The sequence below is a fragment of the Gracilinanus agilis genome, chromosome 3 (genome assembly GCF_016433145.1).
Source record: "Gracilinanus agilis isolate LMUSP501 chromosome 3, AgileGrace, whole genome shotgun sequence".
Classification (NCBI taxonomy): Eukaryota; Metazoa; Chordata; class Mammalia; order Didelphimorphia; family Didelphidae; genus Gracilinanus; species Gracilinanus agilis.
Window position 1 is genome coordinate 599,407,159 of NC_058132.1, and position 21,520 is coordinate 599,428,678.

The 21,520-nt window shown below is 34.9% G+C and overlaps 1 protein-coding gene across 1 annotated transcript in view; it reads left to right on the forward strand.

Moving 5' to 3' along the window:
- Positions 1-21,520, forward strand: part of PARD3B (par-3 family cell polarity regulator beta) — a 1,311,536-nt gene that overhangs the window by 569,332 nt on the left and 720,684 nt on the right. The window contains exon 4 of the mRNA XM_044669413.1: positions 11,805-11,914. Within this exon, the coding sequence (XP_044525348.1) occupies positions 11,805-11,914 (110 nt within the window). The remainder of the gene's footprint in view (positions 1-11,804; positions 11,915-21,520) is intronic.

Here is a 21,520-nt window from a genome sequence, read left to right on the forward strand (position 1 = left end):
CTAAGGAACAATAATTATTTCAGAGTGATTTTAGTACATTATATTATACATATATTATAATTTTTTTAAATCTTAGTAGTACGTTTTTGAAGATTGCTGAAGCTAGGGAAAAAAATCATTCTGAGGTCAACCTTGAACGTACCTAAAGATGGTGCTCAGATGAGTCTGTTGCCATACTCCCACTTGAAATCTTTCCATCTTGCTAGGACCTGCTGGGGCTTGTGTTCCATTGGCATGCTCTTGCAGAATTCAGAGTCCTTCCCATGCTACAATGAGACATTTTTATTGAGTGAAGGAACTTTGGTATTCGCTGAAAAATATTTATGCTTATTAATAATGCTAACCATAATCTTCAATTAAGGAGGTGCTTAAAATAGCCAGTAATATAGTTACACTTTGACGGTGCTCTAACATAAGCAAGTCAAAAATAGGAAATTGTGCCATCTGAATTGCTGATATAGATTTTATTATTGTTTTCATAGATAAATAGAGCCAGAAATCAAGATTCCTGTTGCAAATGAAACCTTGAGGGCCCAGGTTGTCAACTCTAGTTAGTACTAGAGCTGGTACTCGAACCCTTTCCTGACTCAATCATAGAAACATCGATTCAAAGCTCAGTGGGATCTTAGGGGTCATCAAGGCTAACTCCCTCATTTTTCACATGAAGAAACTGAGGCTGTGAAAGGTTAACAATTTACTCAGAGTTCCATGGCTAGTGTCTGAGGCAGGATTTTAACTCCAGTGTTCCTAACTCAAAGTTCAATTCTATATCCATTGTACCACCTGGCTACCATTCTACTTTAATTCTCCTCCATCAGAATCTATGGGGAAAAGAAAGAGCATGTTCACAAACAGTCTTCTCATACTGTTAGGTCCTCGAAATAGCAAATAAGGATTTATTTAACACATTTTAATCAAAAACAATGTTTATCCTACTCTTATAAATATAGTGGTCAGGTAGGGATATGGGAAGAACTGGAATTTCTTTCATTTGTTATAGGAAACTCTCAGGTGAAAAGACTCTCTTTTCCAAGGCAAGTCTGGTTTTACAACTTAGAGTCTTAGAAAGTTTTCTAGAACACTCCCAGGTTAAAGGACTTATACAGAGTCACACAATGAATATGCTACCAAAGAACTTAAATGTAGGTTTTCATAGCATTAAAACTCTATCCACTAATCCATGCCACCTCTGGAAAAATCTTATGTATAAAATGAAGGACAAGCAAACCTTGTTTTCCCTTTATAGAACAACTCTAAAGGACCAAGTCCTTCATTTAAATGTTCTCTCTATTGATAGTTAGGAAATAATAGCAGTAATAATGAATTTATATATTGCTATACTTAGCAGTCAGTTTATGCTTTAACTCAATTGAGCCTTTTGCTAACCTAAGACAGTGTGAGTACTCAGAAAGAAGAATTCACAAAATTAACTAGGTTTTATGTCTTTGTAATTTTGACATAAAAAATGATGCCAACCCGCTACTACAATTGCAATGAGAAGTAAATAATGGTCATTGCCACAATGTGGTGCCGACATTGGCCTTTCAATAGCATGGGCTCCTGCTTGTGTAACAAATTAATAGTATGACCTCTATATAAAACACATGGGTGGTCTTTCAAGGTTCTTTCAAGTAGTTTGTATTTCAGTTATCTAGTGTGAAGTCACTGAGGCTTGGACAGCTGGGGCTAGTTCCCCATCTGACACAGATGATCGCAGCTTCTTTTCCAAATGCATGAGGCAAACGGTGCCAAAAGGTCAAAGCTGCCCCTTTGAGACTCCAGGCGTGTTCATGGATCAAGGCAACTGAAGTCAAAAACCAAAGTGGCAAAAGGTTAGGAAGGGTCTCCATAATTGAGAGGTCTTTGTTTCCTCTTGGTTCCTCTCTCCTTTAGGTGTTCTTGAACAAGTGGTCTTGTTCCTTGTTTGTCCAGCTTGAGCTTCGATTCAAGCAGGTTGCCATTCCTGAAATCCATCTAAAATAATTAATGGAACTCGATCTCCTTCAGCAGAAAAAGAGTACTGGGTGCCATTTACATATCTCTCATAGTATGAAAAAAATCATTTGAGGGGGATGGATGTGCCTTTACATAAACCTACTCTTGGAGAGTTTCCCTAAGTGTTAGCAAGAAATCCCTAAAGACAGTCACATCTCTAGCAGTCTAGCCAGTGATTCCAACTAATCAACTAAAATACAGTAATTGAAGGCATCAAGAGCAGCTGATAATTCCTAGAGCTTTTGTGGCCAACTTGCCTAAAACAGGCTTGTGGATGGTTTCCATCCCTCAGAGAGGTCTTGGTGATTTGAGTTTAGGACTTTGATGTTGGCAGTAATTGTTTGCAACTGCTGAACCAGGGCCTGAAGGGGTTACTGATTTCTTCTTCTCTCATTTCACTAAGGGTACAAAGGGGGTGGGAGTAGGCACTTTTGCTTTTCTCAGCTCACCAAAAGATGTGCCCTAAATACAGGAGGAAGTTGTGAACCCCACAAACATAAGCATTCTGTTTGGGGGAGCAGACCACCCATCGTTCCTTTGCTTCACAAAACTTATTGATTCCTCCCATATAACAGACCCCCCCATCCCCAAGTCAGTCTGCACTAAAATGAAAATAGCTCCTTACTTTCTAAAACTGTATAATAGGATGCACATTAAGATACACTCCTGTGCTTCTTAAAAGGCTGTAAAATAGAAAGGAGAGGAAAACTAATTCCATCAGGGTGAACAGTGTTCTTTTATCAAACTTTCATCACATCACATTTTCATAGACCATAAATGCCTCTTCTGAAAAAGACTTTAACTGGGTTTTTTTCAATGACTAGAAAATGCTGGATATTGTGTTCTCATAAGCAATAACTATTTCACTCCCTTTGGAAACTCAGTTGCTACCTGTAGCAGATTAGAACCACTTAATTTGAAAGCTTTCTTCTTAACATTCCTTCCTTATCTGACTGTCCTTGTTTCCTCAATTCTTGCTCTCCTTCCACCAGTCCCCATTGTGGATGTAACTCATCATCTTCAGGTTAGCATATGTTTTGTTTTCTGCCTCCCTAAAATGTTCTGTTTTCTTTTTTCCTTTTAATTCATGACTTTGGAGATGCTGCTTCGAACTCAATGGTTCCCTGAAGCCTTTTCACATATACTTGACCATACTACAATCATTCCATCATGCTTGGAATTTAATTTAGCACATGTCTATATTAGAGAGAGAGGAGGGGAGAGAACGATGTGGAGGGCAGGGGAGGGAAAGGAAGGGAGAAGGAGAGAAACAGAGAGAAAATTTACTGTTCTAGTTATGTTTCATGTATTTTCATTTATGTTTGTTGCTGCCTTGGCTGTTCTTTGAATTGACATCTCCTAAGGGAAGAATCCTTCAGTCGCCCAGCTCACACTATACTAACTTTCTAAAGTACATAGTATAACGCCGTTCAATTACATTCAACAAACACTGATTAATCACCAGTAGTGTACAAGGAACTGTGATAGGACCACTAATATATGAGCATTCCCTGCTTTCAGAGAACTTCTACTTTGCCCTCAGTGTTTACTTGGTACAGAAAAGCAGTAACATTTCATATCCTGTTTAAATTGACATTAGACTCCAGTGTAAGAACTTCTACCATGGTATCGTTAGATATCATTTTGTGTGTGTGTGTGTGTATATATATATATATATATATATGTATGTATGTATATGTATGTATATATATGCATAAAAAAGTTAACTTCTGAAAGTACATATCTTTGGGATCATTGCAACAATATACTTTGAAATGGGAGCCTTCCTATTTTTAGAGAAAAATTTCAATTATTGATAAAAATTCTAGGCAGTGGAACTCTAATATAAACTTCTCCACCCCACCCCGAAGTTGTTTGGTGTTTTAAATAGTATTTTAGAACATATCCCATTTATTCATATATACCATTGTGTGCTTAATGAATATATTGGCAATAGTTTTTCATTTTAATGCCTACATGATACAGGCATCAGAAAAATTGTTCAAAATCAGGAAGTAAAGAGAAGTTGCACAAAGTATTGGTTTATTTGAAATCTTTTGCTCCTCTTAGAGCACATGTGTTTCCTGATGAAGAAATATTTGAGCATAGTGTTTGGACAGCTAATTCTGCTAAGATTTCAGTTCATTTCTTTTGTGTGGTTTTTCCATTACACTGCCCTCAAGTATGCCACAGCTGCTGCATTCATCACAAGCAAGGCACCAAACTGGGTCAGGAACTCCTACAGAGTAAGTGATCTCTTATCGGTACTTTGACATAAATTGTACTCTTATTGATATCAGCATTAGTGTTTTATGGATCTCCAGATTTCAGTGTACTGGGGCTGCTTAGGTCCACTTGAAAAGTTTCATCTGAAACCCATTAAGACTATAAACAAGGAAAATCAAGTGTTGTTTCCCTAAATAAACCATGTACCATTTTTACTAATTTTTTTGGTCATTTTTAAAATTTTTATTTAAGTGTTGACAGTGATCATAGGAAAAATAAATACTTGGAGGCAAGGGAGTCATTAACAATAATGGAAATGGGATTTAATGGAGATAGGATTCTTGCAATCCCAGCAAACATGTCCTTAGCAGGTATACTAGTATCATCTTATCTCATGTACTTGTCCCATAGCTAGTTTAGCTATCATTTCCCAAGTAACTGAATTAAAGGGTTTTTTGATATTAGAATATCAAAGTAATTTGCCAAGGAACTGAGTTAGCAGTAAGCATAAAGTACTTCTACTTTCCTTCAGTCTTCTCTACTATCAGCTTTCCAAACCTCCCCATATTCTTCAGAGGCCTTAAGGAACTGTAGAAATGGCTAAAATGCTCTCGGTCCCAGTAATCCTATATATTTTATTTCATGTACTGAAGAACATTATTTTGAGAAGCCAATTCAAGGAGCCTCTTTCTGTACCCTCAATCTCCTAAGAATTCTACTCAATGTTTTACAATTTCAATCACCTCTTCATATTCTATTTTTTCCTTAGATTCTGTGGTAGTGTAAAATCTTGGCAGCCCTTTTACCTGGTTTTTCAACATTCATATGTGCCCATTCCCTCTGGAAATTGATAGAGGATTACAGAATTTAAGATATGGAAAAGAGCTTAACAATCCTTTTCTCTACCCTCAAATCACAAATGGGGCAACTGAGGCACAGGGAAATTGAACGGCTTGGCCAATGTTATTTAGTGACAGAACTACATTTAGAACACAGGTTTTCTTTTTCCCAGTAGAATCCTCTAACTTCTCAGTTTCAAATAGTACTTCAATAAAGTTGTCAATCCCAAATTAAAAATGAAATCTGATATTTCACACCAACTTTGGAACTTATTTAATTAGATTCCCTACTCCCTTATATTCTAATGTCAAATATAGAATTTCTGCAATTCTTTCCCAAGTTATCCTCAGCACTCCATTTCATCATTTTAGTGTTCACTAAACAAGTAAAGTTGGGATGGCTATTTCCTTTCCTCTCCATAAATATCTTAGGTTCAGCAATTTTATTTTCTGCACTAAAACTCAAATATGCCCATTCTTGTCTATCTTACTGTTTGTACTTCTTGCACATCTCTACAAATCTCCAAGCCTCTTCCTACTTAAAAGGAGTTTATAAATCGCCATTACTTTAACCATAACTCTTAAAGCCATCAAGTGCCTTCTGTCCTCCTTAGTATCAGATGCATGCCATTTTTTTTTTATCATTTCCTTCAAATTTCTTTACTAGTATCCCTATTCTACCTAATTATTCCAACTGTGAAGGAAAAGAGATAAACAATTATTGTATTTGCTCCTCATAAGAACCATGTGTGGTAGATATTATTATCTCCATTTTACAGATGAAGAAATTGAGGCAGACAGTGGTCTAATGATTTGCTCAGGGTCACAAAACTAGTAAGTGTCTGAGGTGGGATTTGAACTTGAGACTTTCTGACTTAGTGTTCTATCCACTGCACCACCTAGCTGACTTAGGTAGCTTGTCTTATGCTGCTCCTTGAACTTGAACCTCCTTAATAAAACAACAACAACAACAAAAAAAAAACCTTTTACCTTTGGTCTTAGAATCAGAACTATATATTAGTTCCAAGGCAAAAGAGTGGTGAAGGCTAGGCAATGATAGTTGAATGACTTGCCTGGGTGCATACAGCTAGGAAGTGTCTAAATCCAAATCTGAACCCAGGACCTCCCAGCTCTAGCCTTGGATCTCAGTTTACTAAGCCACCTAGTAACCCCCTTGATCATCCTTTTTTTCCATTTCATTCCCTCTATTAAAGTCATTTGTAATTCTTTGAACTTGAAAAGTAAAGATGTTCACCAAAAATCCATCTTTGCCTTTAAATTGTAGCCTAGCCTTCTCCAAATAAGCTTCCTTATATTAATAGCAGCTTATCTTCAAACAGACTGTGATCAAAAACATTAAGGACCATTCAAAACTGAATGAAAATGTCAGCTCTGTATGAAAGAGATCTATTAGTAATGCAAATGGAAGGTTATACACACTAGTTATTAACATAATACAACCCATTAAAAGGTTCTCAATGAGATATTCAGTCTCTGAGAAACTAGAGTGAGGCAGAGTGAACTAGAATTGTTTTTCCTTTGGGTGAGGGTATGTTTAGGGCAATAGGTATCCACCTTGTATAGTGTCAGTCCTGAAGTCAAGAGGACTCAGCTTCTTGAATTTAAAAGTGACCTCACAAAGGATCTGTGTGACCCTGGGCAAGTCACCGTTTGCCTCAGTTCCTCATAGGGAAAGAAATGACAAACTATTCTAGTATCTTTGCCAAGCAAACTCTAAATGGGGGCCTGAAGAGTCAGACATGACTGAAATGACTAATGACAACGGAAAGGTTTCTTTTAAAAAATCAAAACCATCGCCACTAAAGTTTTTAAATGGCCCTAGATATTCTTAATTTCAAGCAAGACCACAGACCCATTTGGAAGAAGGCTTTCTATGGTACTATAGCACAGAAAATGTAATATGTAATGAAAGAGGGTTTAATGATCGAATGTAAGGAATAATTGCTTGACTTAGAATCAAGAGATTTTGAGCCCAGTTCTACCATATTGGTTTTGGGATGCGTAGATATCACCAAGCCCAATTTCCTCTTCCTTAAGAGAAGATAATACCAGACCTATCAGCCTCAAAGAGTTGTGACAATTTAAGATGTTTTGGAATTGGTTTTGGAGTTGAATTGGGCCACATAGACCAAAATCTACAGCAGATTTTGCTTATTCTCAATTACAACATTTCATCTTTCTTTAAAAACCTCCATGACAAGGAATTCACTGCCTCCAAATGTGACCCATTCCACTTTTGAACAGATCTAGTTATTAAGAAGTCTTTCTTTATATTATACAAAATCAACCTTACTATAATTTCTACCACTTAGTGCTAGTTCTGCCCTTTGGAGGCAATCAGAATATGATTAATCATCTTCCCTACAATAACTCTTCAAACCTTTGTAGACCGTGATTGTCTTCTTTTTTTCCCTCACAGAAAATATCCCAATGCCTCTTAAGTCCGAGATGAGAGTAGAATGACTGTTTTCTGTTGTGAAAAGGTAGTAGTTAATGTATACCTTGTTTTCCTCTGGAAAAGACCAGATCATAAGCTATTAGGTATCTCAAAATTTCCCACAGTAAATCATTCCCAATCTCAAAACTTGGACTAATGACCTTTAATTTATCATTGCAATAATTTTTCAGCTCTCTTGGGTGTTTAATAATAAACACAGTTTTCTTATTTGGAACATTTCTGTTTATTTTTATTATTTATTTTAAGTCATTTTGTCCCATGAAGAATTCAGTCAACTAAAGTTAATTTGATTACAAAACCAAACTAGGGTTCTTGTTTCAAAGTTACAAAATATTAAAAATAGCTTAAATTATATTCATCAAATAGGTTACTTTATAAAAATGACCCAAAAATCTAAAAATTTAGGAATTGTGACAAGAATTATTTGATCATTTTGATATTCATAAAGATGTGTCATTATTGTAAAACAATAGTAGTTTCCTTTGAAAATAAAATAATATATTCATAACATAAAGAAACTTTAAAAGCAATATAGAAATGTCATTCATGCAGTGAGTTCTAAATAATATACATATGTCAAATGAATCCGAGCAATAAAAATAAAGCTGATTAATGATTCAGAAAGTACCTGTATAGTTTTTCTGTCCATGATTGGAAGAATACATTGGCATTATCCCTTTTAGCCACTGGTAAATCTAGTTTCCAGGCAAGGTTAATGCATTATTATTCAGTCAGTCAACAAGAATTTAATAGGTACCAGCTATGTGCTAAACTGTGGTATGTCCTGGGGATGCAAAGACAAAAAACAACAAAAAAAATCACATCTTTTTCTTTGAGAAGATTACTTCTCAAATTTTCATTTATTCTACTGAGAGAAACAGCAGACATGAACATAGTAAATACCAATATGTATACAAGGTTAAATATAAGGTAATCTTTTAAAGACAAAGAGGGAGGCTTTACTAGGCAAGGAATTAGTAAAGATTTCACTAATGAGGGATACTTGGGTTTAGCTTTTCCAGAAACTAGGAAATCTAAGAAGTAGAGATAAAAAGAAAGTAAATGAGGGACCTCTGAGATAGAAAATGGTATGTCATATATCAGTGTATGTGTATGTGTGAGAGAAAAAGAGAGAGACAGAGACAGAGACACAAAGACAGTGAGACAGAGACAGAAATAAGTAAGTAAACTAGTTTGGCCTCTAGACCAAAGAGGATGTTTAAAGGGAGTAATATGTGATAAGTATGGAAAGGGAGATTAGAGTCAGACCATGAAGAGTGAACAGAATAATGTATGTTTTATCCCAGAGTCAGTAGGGAGACACTGAATTTTCTGAGCAGAAGAGTGACAAAGTCAGACTTGTGCTTCAGGAATATTACATAGGCACCTACATGGAGAATATATTTGAGAGGGAAAAGGCTGCAGACAAATTAGGAACCTATTGCAATAGTACAGGTAAGAGGACATGAGGACCCCAACTAAAGTTTGTGCCAGGATTTTTTTCCTGAAATAGGGCAGATAGAAGGTATGCTGAGGAGGAAGATTCCTTAGGTCTTGGATATTGAATGTATTTCTGGGTAAGGCAAGGACAAAAAAGACTTGAGAATGATTGTAAGGATAATAGTGCCTGTGACAGAGGTGCAGAAGTTAGGAAGAGAGCATATTTAAGGAGAAAAAGTGAGTTCTGTTTTGAATATTCTGAAATTGAATTGCCCTTGGGCCATACAAGTGGAAATTTTTATTAGTTGGTTGGAGATATAGGACTAGAGTTCAGGAAAATTGAGATAACATCTCAATATATATTCATTTTTAAAATATCTGCATAGAGATAATTGAAGTAATAGTAGCTGATGAGATTACCAGAGGGAGCATACAGAGAGATGAGAAGAGAACTCAGGACAGAGCCTGGGGGTACACTTACAATTAGCTGGAAGGACATGGATGACAATAAAAAAATTAATCATAATTTTTTAAAAGTGTTGATAATTAACTTTCCCTGAAATCCTCCTCTTTCCATGTCCTTTCGTGGTATAGAGGTGTTGGTGAGTTAGCCTTGGGTTCAGACACTGTACCAACAAATTCCAAGTTCTAGCAGATATAACCAAGTTGCCAAGAATCTAAATCCCAACAGGCAAATGGGCTTCAGGCTTATCACTCTACCACCAACCCAGTCCACATCTGAGAAGCACATTCTTAGAAGACTGGTCATCAGGTGATAAATTTGGCAAGACCCCAGTGATTTTGTGAAGCCATCTGGAGGTGGGATTCAGTGTGGGATTGGGGGAATATAGTATGCTTATAAATAGAAGGTATCCCATGGTGATAAGATTATAGACCTCTTGGAGAAGAATCAAATATGTCATTATATTCTTTTGGATTTTCAAAAACTTCAAAATTAATATACAATCCACCCAATATTCTTTCCCTGAGTTGTCAGTACTCAAATGGTTATTACCTCTTAAAAGTGAAGAAAACTCTGATATACTGTTTTCTTGATTAAAAAAAGTCATCATAATGTGTTAATGAATATTATCAGTAACTGAAGTTGAGTGATTTGCATCTTTGAACCAAGGTTTCATGGATAAAAGGAGACTCTTTTTCTCAATGATAGAGTATTACCTTGTGTCTGGGAATAAAATGCTTAGAAACAAGACTTGAAAGCAAATGTAATGCTACCCTTTTGTTTCTTTAGTCTTAGAGAGAACAAGTCACCTTGTATAATATTGTGCTCAATCTAAATAGATTATTCCTTGGTGTCTTGGATAACTTAGAAACTTTTCTTTAGAGGTGGATAGCCATTTTTTCAGATCACTCAACTAAAACATATGGTATGGGACTGGGACCTAACTGTCCTTGGTTTTGTTTGTGCTGCTCTCACCCATAATCTGTACCTCAAATTAGTTCTGTACAAAGATCCACTTATGGTACAATTTTTCCTGATCCTTGAGGATGCTTCAGTCAAGGAACAAAAGGAAATTCATACAGCCACTACCATTTCTTAGCTTTGCTTATGTTTTCTGTTAGATGGGGAAAATCATAATGATGTATCTAGGAATAGAAATGAAATGGAGAAGAATATGAGTTTTGGACTTAACATTGCTCTTTGGGGCTAGCCACTATAACCATAGTCCTTTTTTAGTCAGTCTCTGATTATAGGAAGAGATACACTTTATTTTCTTTTTTAACCAGATTGTATAGTGGCCAGAGATGGATTGCCAAAAGGAATAGAATTTTTTGGATGAAAGGGATTGTAAATACTAACAAAAAGGATTTCTTCCCTAAGCCAGCTGTGCACCATATTAAAAAAAAAAAGGAACATGAAAAATACTAATTTAAACTGCAGTAGCTTGAGAGTGTTTGGGCATTATTTTTAGAACATAGAAAAATAAGAGATTGCAATTTAACCATCATTCACAAAACAAATTCTTAAAAGAGCAAATAAAAGTTAATTTTCATGATTACAGATGATTTGAAAAACAACCACAAGAAAAAATATTTCAAAGACTTCCTTTTCTTACTGCCAATTTCATATTAAATTAATTATTTTCAACCTAATTATAATGAAACTAGTAAAGCTACTGGCTATGTTTGGATTTCATTTGGACTTCCTATTAGAAAGATCATCTTTCAGAATTTAATAAGTGACTTTCAAATATTTAATGGTAGAATTTTTCATTAAATTAAAAAGGAATCAGAGTATTTTAAAGGACTACCTTATTTTTCTCATCAGTTTTGTCAAGCTTTATCAAAAAGACAAGCAAAAATTAAAATAGCTCTCTCTGCTTATTTTAAAAGACATTAACACCATGAACTTAGCCAGAATCAGTCCCATATTTGTAATGTGTTCATTCTTTGGATTCCGAAAGTACATCGTGGTGGTAACGTTCAATACAACATCTTTCTTTCGAATGATTCACTTGACTACTTCAGAATCAGTCTTTTTAATATTTATATTTATTTCACAAGTGAGTTTTACTTTGTGTGATGTCAATTTTTGTGTCACCCAACAGTTTGTCTAGAGTTCTGCTTTGGGCAATTTGTTAATATAGATTGGAAAAGATAAACATTCCACCATTCTGGTCCCATGTATCACTATACAATAAATGACACAATGTCATCAAATTGAATAATTTACAAGCATCTTTAGATCTCTTGAATACTTTTACATAGAAGAATGTGGTAAGTTCTCTTAATTAAATTGCACTGTGCCATGTGCTTTTTCCCTGAGGGTCTTTTGACCTTTCACCTCTTATTTTGTCTTGCAGGCACACCACTGTTAGTGAGGAGGAGCAGTGACCCAGCGCTGAGCCCACCTGCTGACTCCCATCCAGGTGCTTCACACCCCAGTGACCAGAATCTGAAACCTGTTGTACCAGTAAGTGTCCTGCAGATCCCATTTTTTATAGAAAAGATTTTAGACTAGCTAGCTTATTTGGTAATAAAAATGGGTATAAATGTGTGTCTACATATGTGTACATACACACACCAACACAGATATACCTTCCATATATCCATACAAGGATTCTATCCTGTGCTCTTTCCTCCCTACTCCCTAGAAAACATGAATCTTATAAAAGTATCATATTTATGTATCAAATACATGTATTGTGCATCTTATAAAATATCAGAGAAAATTATATTTTTCTTTTGTATCTCTTTTTCAAAAAATTTATTATTATTACAAAATGGCCATTTAAGCCAATTTCACAGTATTTTGTATATATCGTGGGTTTTTAGTCTAAAAATAATTATTTGGACATTGAATGTTTAGGGGAAATCATGAATAGATGTACATATTTAAAAGTCATTATAGTTGACCAGAAGCAAAAATGTTACAAAGTTTCTAGGCTAAGTACCATGCCAAACTGTTTTTAAAAAATGCTTTCCCTATGATAGAAAAGTGACCATTTATTGCTTAGGTGAAAGATTTTAGCATATTTAGCCCAAAAGGGAGAGAGTGGCAGATAAGAATATATACTTAACTGTAGCATTTGGATACTCATTTTGGATCCTCAGTTTTCCATTCTGGTCTCTTTCTTTGACCTTACACGAATTTGAATGGCATTGATGTGTCTTATAGGAGAGAAGTGTTCATTTTTTATATATAATCAAATCGACCAGAGCTGACATTAATGACATTAGAGATAGAGGTAGAGGGTGACTGTTGTATATGTATTTTACATTATATCTTAATCTAATAGCCTTAATAATTCAGATTTCTAAAGTTGAATGAACCCCAAATTATTAGGCGTCACCAAACATTTCCGTGTTTCACTTGTTAAGGGGGGGGGGAGGATTTAGGAATAGTAGAAAAGTTTCAAAGACTTTATCTCTGTTGACTCCAAAACTTAGTAACTTTCTAGTCTAGGTGACTGCATTTTAGAACTGATAGTGCTGTCTAGCTAGGTGATTCTAGATATGTAATTTGTCTCACCTTCAATAGTCTCATTTTTTCTTCATCTTTCAAAGAGGCTCAATTAGTTCTCAAAGGGTTAATTCCAGCTCCAGCATTCCTTCTGTGATAAACTCAATAACATTTACTTCTGTGATAAACTCAGTAATATTTACTTTTATAGCATTGAAGATATGCGCAATGCTTTCTTCTTTGAAATAGTTAGTGAGACAAGGATGGACTCTAAAGCATCAGGGCTAAATTTTTTTTGAGGACACACATCCCCAGAAGGTCTTGCTCTGGGGTTCTGTGTTCTTTGCTCCCTACTCCCTAGAAAACTAGCAGAAATTACAAACCTTCTAACAAATGCCTATCTTCCCAAAGTCACATATCATGAGAAAAGGGTGGCCCCAACCCACTACTTTTTGTCAAAAGGAAAATTCTGGGTGTTGGAGAGTAGGCAAGCAAATAAAATTCATTTGTGTGACCTTTAAATGAGATAAGGAAAATACTTGGTGTCCATTTGGTACAACTTTACCCCAAGATGTCCCCATAGAGCTTAATTTACCCACCATTTGGACAATATGAGATTCATATTTTCATTCTTTTAGCCAGAAAACATTGATTAAACACCTACTGAATAAGCACTATATTAGGTTATGTGTGGTGGAGAGTATAAAAGTTTTGATAAAATATAGCCCCTGCATTCATGAATCTTATAGTTTATTTAAGAGATAACAAACACACACCAATAAATATAATAGTATAATATTTCTTTGTAGGCACTTTAGAGAATTGGAAAGTATTGTGTGTAAAGTCCAAAGAGGAAGGTAGTTTTCAAGGACAGGAATAGATGGGTTTGAGGGGCTAGCAAGGAATCAGGGAAGACTTCACATTTATGTTTAAAGCTTGTAAAATGATTTAGGTTCCAAATAGTGTATGACAACTATAGATGTTTTAATGATTTGTTGCTAATTTTTAAATTTATGGATGGGTGGTATGGAAGGGAGGGCAAGGAGAATGTAAAAGAAGAATTATGCTAGAGATGAGACAAGCAGCTGTCAAGGATGATGTAGAGTGAATCGCTGCATTGGGAGGGAGGTTGGGGAAGATGGTTTCAGCCTCTAATTTATTTTGAACACTACTATTATGATTCTTTTTGGTACCTGATCAAGAGTAGCTATTACCTAGCTAGAAGTCACATCCTCTATAGGTTGATCAATGATGACAAATCTGAATAGTGTATGATAATGTGGTCTTGCAATAATTAATAGGGAAAATAGATGTTTAAAAGAACTGCATTAAGTTGCAGCATGATTCAAAGTTCATGTTGGGAAGGGGAAAAACAGTAAATTTTCCATTTCTTTAACTTGAGGGTTTAGATGTATGTAATTGACAGATGGCAAAACCCCAAGTCGGTTATATTCAGTCATTCCTGAGAAATGAAACTAGCTTATAACCCAAAGCATAAGAAGCTGCAAGGATAAATATTTGACATACTTTGATTATGTTGAATTATTAGCTTTAAAACTACAGTTAATGATTGATATGTTTAGTTTTACTTTATTAAATTTACTTTCAGGAAAAAAGGTTTGGGTTTTTTTGTTTGGGTATGGAGTTTTTTGATTGCTGGAAATGTGAAATTGTAGAGTTGGCAAAGTTCCATTGGCTATTTGGTCAGTTCACTAATCATAAATTGATAATTCAAGATTACACACTCCTTAAAAAATGTCAAAAGTGGAGGACAAATAGAAATAATTAGTTGTTTTATAGAAAATAAATAAGTGAATTTAATTCTAATTTAATTCTAGTTAGGGATAAGAACTAGACCTATGATTTCACTGAAATAAAGAACTCCCAGGTGAGGAAACTCTCTACCAATGCAAGCATCATCTTCCCTACAAATTATATCGCCTTAGGGAGATGCTTAGAGCACTGCTAGAGGTTGAGTAACTTTCCTAGTGTCACACTAGCAGTAGGTGTCAATGGTAGGATTTGAACCCAGGTCTTCTTGGCAATGAGGCCAGCTTTACATCCATGATGCCATGAAATCTATAAAGATCAGGAATTCTTAACTCTTAAATTCATAAATCCCAGTCTGTGGATACACTTGAGAGACTATATGAGCATCTATTTCAATAAATATGGCTTTCTTTATAGACTTTTGTACTTTATTTTATGCATTTTAAAACATTATTTTGAGAATGGGTCAGTAGGTTTCAACAGACTTCCAAGGAAGTCCATAAAGCAAAAAAATTCTTGCTCTGGGTACTCCTTAGCATATTTCAAATTATAAATATAAGAAATAATAAAAATAAGAGCTAATAATAGATTGTGAGTTTCTTGAGAGCAGATACTCTCTTTTACCCCCTTTTGTATGCCCAATGGTTAGTATAGTGCTTGGCATATACTAGGTATGTAATAAATATTTATATAAAGACTGAGTCTTCATATTTGTAGCTTAGTGTAGCCCCAGATCCTAAATGGAAATTCTACCACGTAAAAACTCGTTTTCTTTTTTATGGTTTACCATCTGTGCCATGTGATATGGTGTCAGCCTTTGATTCTAAAACATCTGCATTCAAGTCCTGCCTTGGTATATACTAATTAACCTATTAATGCCTCAGCAAATCTCTAAAACTACAAGTTACAGATAAAATGGTAAACTGTGTTGGTGGAGGGAATGTCTATCAGGAGTTTCCAAGACAAAGGAGATAATAAGCTTATCTGAACAAAAAAAATGTTATCTACTTCCTGTGGGACCCTGGGAAAGTCATTTACTGTTTCCTCAGTTTCCTCTCTTGTAAAATTAAGTAGGATGAGGAAATGGGGAACCTTTTTTTTCCCAAGAAAACTCCAAATGATGTCCCGAAGAGCCTGACATGATTGAGATAGTATGACACCATTAAAATATTACATTACAAATTTGGGTGTATGACTTCTATAACATACCTGTATTGTACAGTATACTTCCCATTTCAGCACTGTGGGTGCTCAATGACTTAATGTAGATGGTTTTATGAGTTTCATGGCCAAAGAAAGAAAAATTGGTGACTAACCTAGTAATCAGTCTTTAAACAGAGTTAATTAAGGTGGTTCTCAGAAAACTACCTCCAAACTATCATTGGGTCTTTTGAGTGTGAACTTAGGTCATACCCAGGAACTGTCTATGAGAGCCCCCAGCATTTCATGCCATCTTGAAGGTGTTGGTCTAGGACTGTTGTGGAAGGTTTTGTTTTATTTTTTCTTGTTGCTCCAGATTCCATCTTATTGTTATTTTTTAAACCCTTACTTCTGTCTTAGAATCAATACTAAGGACTTGTTTCAAGGTAAGGACTAGGAAATTGGGGTTAAGTGACTTGACTCATCAAAGACAGCTCAAAGTGATTCAAATAGTGTGACTTTGTACATTTGTACAGTGAGAATTTGTACATTCAATGTACAAATGATAAGACTTGTCTTTAAAGTCAATTACTAATTTATTTTTGCTCTTGGTTCCCAATTTATTTATTCAGAGACCAGAAAATTTTTATGGAATTTTATGGATTAAATTAAATTTAATTAAATTTATGGATTAAATTAAAAAATCTTTAAGGAATTTTACATCATAGAAGACCAAAAATTATTTAATTGCCAAATATGGTGGTCTTTTCTTAGTCTTTGATTTTTTCAACCCATCCACTGCTTTTGACACTTCTGAGCATCCTCTCTTCCTAGATACTTTATCTTTTCAGGGTCTTCATGTCACACTTCCTCTTCTCATCTTACCTTTTTCCACCATTTGTTTTCCTTTGATCCTTCGCTGATTCATTAACCATATTATGCCCTCTAATTGTGAATATACTCCATGATTCTGTCTTGGGCTTTCTTTTTTCCTTATATGTATCCTTCCTTGGCAATGCCGTCAATTCATGGGTTTAACTACTCTCTCAATGCAGGTGACTCACATATCTTTATGTAGAACCAATCATTTCCCCAAGTTTCAGTCTATATCAGCTACTGATTGAATGTGTAAGAAATAGCTCTAACTCAACATCAAAATTAAACCTATCATATTTTTCCCTCAAACCTTCCCTTCTTCCAAATTTCACTCTGTTCAAAGAATTATCAGCCTTTCACCCTTCTAGGTTTTTAACATCAGCATCATCCTTGATTCCTCATTCTTTTTCATCCCACATAGCCAGTCAGTTCCCCAATTTTCCCATTTTCTCACCTTTACAACAGCTCTCACGTCCAACCTTTTAGTTGAAGAGCTATCTCTTTCTTTCACATGTTCACCTCTTCTCTGGATTATTGCATTAGTCCCCTGATTGGTCTCCCTTCTACAAGTCTCTTACAACTCCAAAACACGTTATGCACTACTCCTAAAGTGATTTTCTTAGGGAAATCTAACCATGTCATTCCAACCAACTCCAATGATTTCCTTATTGCTTTTTGGATTAAATTTTATCTTCTAAGTGTAGTATTTAAAGCCCTTCATATCCTGGCCATGACCCATTTTTCCAGCCTCATTGAATATCACTTTTCCTCTCCCACACTGTGATCTAACAAAGTTGACCTTTTCTCTGTTCTTAACAAAAAAAATCCTCTATCTCTTCACCTTCATATTGATCATCCCCTATGCCTGCAATATGTGATCTCCTCATCTCTGTTTCACAGAATCACTTTCTAAAAGATGCAGCTCCAATGCCACTCTTTACACAAGTTTATTGATTTTTCCCTCAATTGTGAGTGCCTACACTTTCAAACTAGCTTTGATTTATTCCCTCCATATTTGCATGTATCCTTGTGGTCTTACATATTAGAATGTAAACTCTTTGCAAGTGGAAATTGTTTAATTCTTTGTATTTGTGTCCTCAGTTGATTGATTTATTATAGTTCCAGCTCCAGCACATACTAGCAGTATTCTGTTGACAAGTCTTCATATCCATAAAATGGTGATTTTTGTAAAACTTGGGTTACCTATTCTATAGGATTTTGTGAGAAAATATCTTACAATCTTAAATATTCTCTAGAAATTTGACCTAATGTTATTATTCGTTTGATTTTTAAGATGTACTATAGGCCCAAGACCTGAAATTGTCATGTGCTTATTTGAGAATGAAGAGAGAATTCTAAAGTAGCTAAGTAACTGGGTTTGTGGTGGTAGTTTCTTAAGCCATCCTGCTAATTGCTACTGTTGTTTTTACCCCTTAATGAATGTTTGTAGTTTTGCATTTACTCCCTAAGGCAAATTGATCATGAAGGGTGAGTAAATTAAAAGTGTGTTTCTGGAAATTACAATTCTAAATTTGTTCTTGGATAATAAATATAATCATTTGTTTCAGAGTGATTACCTCATGTCTATCCTGCATTGCTAAAGAACTTTAAGAAATCATTGGTTTACTTACCCATAGACTGTATATCTAACCATTCACTTTTTGGGTTGGGGAGAGAGAGCAGGGAAGGGAGTAAGGGAGGGAGAAAGAGGAGCCCTGTTTAAGGGAAGATAAATAAGATACAGAAGGCAGTGATTTTCATAGTTTGGTAAAATGATGGATAATATGGAGAGGCTTAGGATAATAAGGATGGTTAATGAAGTGTATACAAAAGAATGCTTTTTTAACGTTTCGATTTTCCTTTCTCTTTTTTTCCTAGCAAATATAGTTTGAATTAAGCATTTTGTTTTAATATAATAAGTTAAGGCATTATGACTGATATCTGTTAAAGGAGGACAAGTAAGTAAATCCCCAGGTGGCCATAAGAAAATTCAATTCAAAACACTTATTATGTACTATAAGTATTCACTGTTCTTAGCAATGAGGATGCAGAGAAAACAAAATAAAATATTTTCTACCCCAAAGAGTTAGAATTCCTGCTAGGAGACTACAACATGTAAAAAGAGAAGTCAATAGAAATATTATGTATTCAGTACTTAAAGAGACTCAAGAAATCATCTAGGGAGGACATCTCACTTAGCTCTCAGTGCTTTCTGGATTCTACCCCTTTCTCCTGACCTTTTTTCATTATTTCCTTCCTCCCCTTCCCCTCAGTTTCCAGCATCCCTATATGTTTTGTCTTTATCCATTGTAATGTAACCTTCTTGAGAGCATGCTTGCTTGCTTGTACTTACATCCCCAATAGTTAGCACAGGGTCTGGTGTACAGTAAACATTTAATAAATGTTCCCCACTTTCCCCACTTTAAACCCTCTCATTTCATAAATAAAGGGAACTAAACCTTTTAGAGGTCAAGTGATCTGTGTAAAGTGAGAGTGGTAAAGTTGGAGTCCAAATTCAAGTCATGGGACTTCATAAGCAGCTACTCTTTCTACTGACTATATCATACCACCTTTATATAATTTGAAGGAAAAGAACATTCCCAGCTTGGTGGGTTGGGAATCATAAAAGGCTTTGAGTGCTGGAATGCATGGCTACCTCACCTTGCAGGAAGGAGGAGGGAATATATTCCCAGGATGGAAGACAACCTGTTCAAAAGACACAGAAATCCAAGCTTAGAGATGGTCTGTATCACAGAATATGGACCATATGATAGCAAGAAATATAAAATAAGAATGGAAAAAAAAATATGAGTGGTCGGAGTCAGATTAAAGAAGACTTTAAATGTCACACAGATTAATTTGTATTTTATTCTATAGACAGTAAGGAGCTGCTGAAAATATTTGAACAGGAATGAGCCATGTCAGACCCCTGCTTTAGGAAGGTTATTTTGGCAGCTACTTGAAAGATGAGTCTGAGAGGGAAGAGAACTAAATCAGGAAGGCAAATTAAGAAGCTAGTATAATGTTTCAGTCAAAAAGTGATGAGGGCAAGAGCAAGTAGGAGGCTCAGGGAATTGAGAGCCCGGTCTAGAGAGAGGATGTCCTGGGTTTAAATCTGGCCTTAGGCATTTCCTAGCTGTGTGACCCTGAGCAAGTCACCCATTGCACACAGCCTTTACTGCGCAATTCTGCTTTGGCATTACACAGAATTGACTCTAAGACAGAAGGAAAGGGTTTTTTAAAATGATGACAGTCATATACTAGAGGTGTAATGCTTATACAAGTAAAGAGAAGGCCCCAAATGTAGAGATATTTTGATAGAAGAACAAACAAGGAGTAAAACTAAATGAATGTGAGAGCTAAGAAAGAAAGGGAGAGATTAAGACAGCTGCAAATGTAGGGGAACTGGAAAGAAAGCAGTGTCAGAAATAGAAAAGCAGAAATGGAAGCAACCAGAGGATTAAGAGAAAATTTTCGTGCATGCACAGTTGGAAAATTGTTGGGGATAGTCACTCATAGATGTGAAAGAACTGAAAAGTCATTGTAAGAAGACAGAAGCAAGCCAGTCTAAGTTATTATCTGTGATATGTGAAAGCAGAGCATTTATTCTGTTTAAAAAAAAAACAAAAAGGAAAATTCTGAGAGCTATATCTAAATCTACATTTTTCAATCCCTAGTATTATCACCTGAAATGAGAAAATGAGCAGTTTTGAGTACTATATTTTTTGGAAAAATAAGGTAGGTAGAATGGGGAATGACTGAAAAAGTTGTGGCATAAAATTATAATGACCACCAAAAAAAAACCAGAAAAGACATATAAAATGATGCAAAGTAAAGTAGGCAGAACCAAGAGAATCTTATACACAGTAACAATAATAAGGTACTGTAAATGACTGAACTGTTTGCAACAAAACAAGAATTCAGGACATTTCCAAGGAACTTGTGACAAAAAAAAGATATCCACTACTGTAGAAGGATCAGACTGAATTTGACTGTAGATTGAAACATACCTTTCTTCACTTGATTTTCTCTTTGAATTTTTATCTTGTGTAAGCAATACGTGTCTTGTTTCACAACTTGATGAACAGGGAAATATATATTATATGATTGTATATGAACAGCCTATATCTTTTTAGCTGTCTTCTTAGGAAGAATGAAGAGGGGAAAGGGAAAAGGAAGAAAAAAGAGATTTTTTGACAGTTAATATGAGAATTTGTTTCCCTTGGATAAACATATATATTACAAATTCTTACATATTTATAACAAATCTTTTGTATTATATCATTATGTTATATATTTTTAAATATGTGATAACTCAAAAATAAAATTGAAATCTTCATCATTCAAATACATCTTTTCTAAATTGGAAGTTTGTTAAAGATATTCAAGAACAGATTAATTTCAAAAGCATGCCTAAATTAACCCAAATTAAAGACTATGTCTCTGAGACCCTCTACACATTATAGAAAAAATAATAATTCATATTTATATTGTACTTCATTGTCTACAAAACATATCATCCTCAAAATAATTATAAAGTAGGAAGTGAAAATATTATATCCATCTTACAGATGAGAAAACTGAGATCTAAAGAGATTAAATGACCAGCCTTTAAACCATACAACAAGAAAGATGATTTAATGAGTTTCCCTGTGGCTATTACTTTAATAGGATATTGTACTGCTTAGGAAATAAAACTTTAGGTGCATTTTAAGCTCCCCATTCTAACTTATGTAAAGTGGATCATTGTCATTCCTCTTACTTAAATTCAGTCCATCTTATACAATCATTTGGTATATATATATATATATATATATATATATATATATA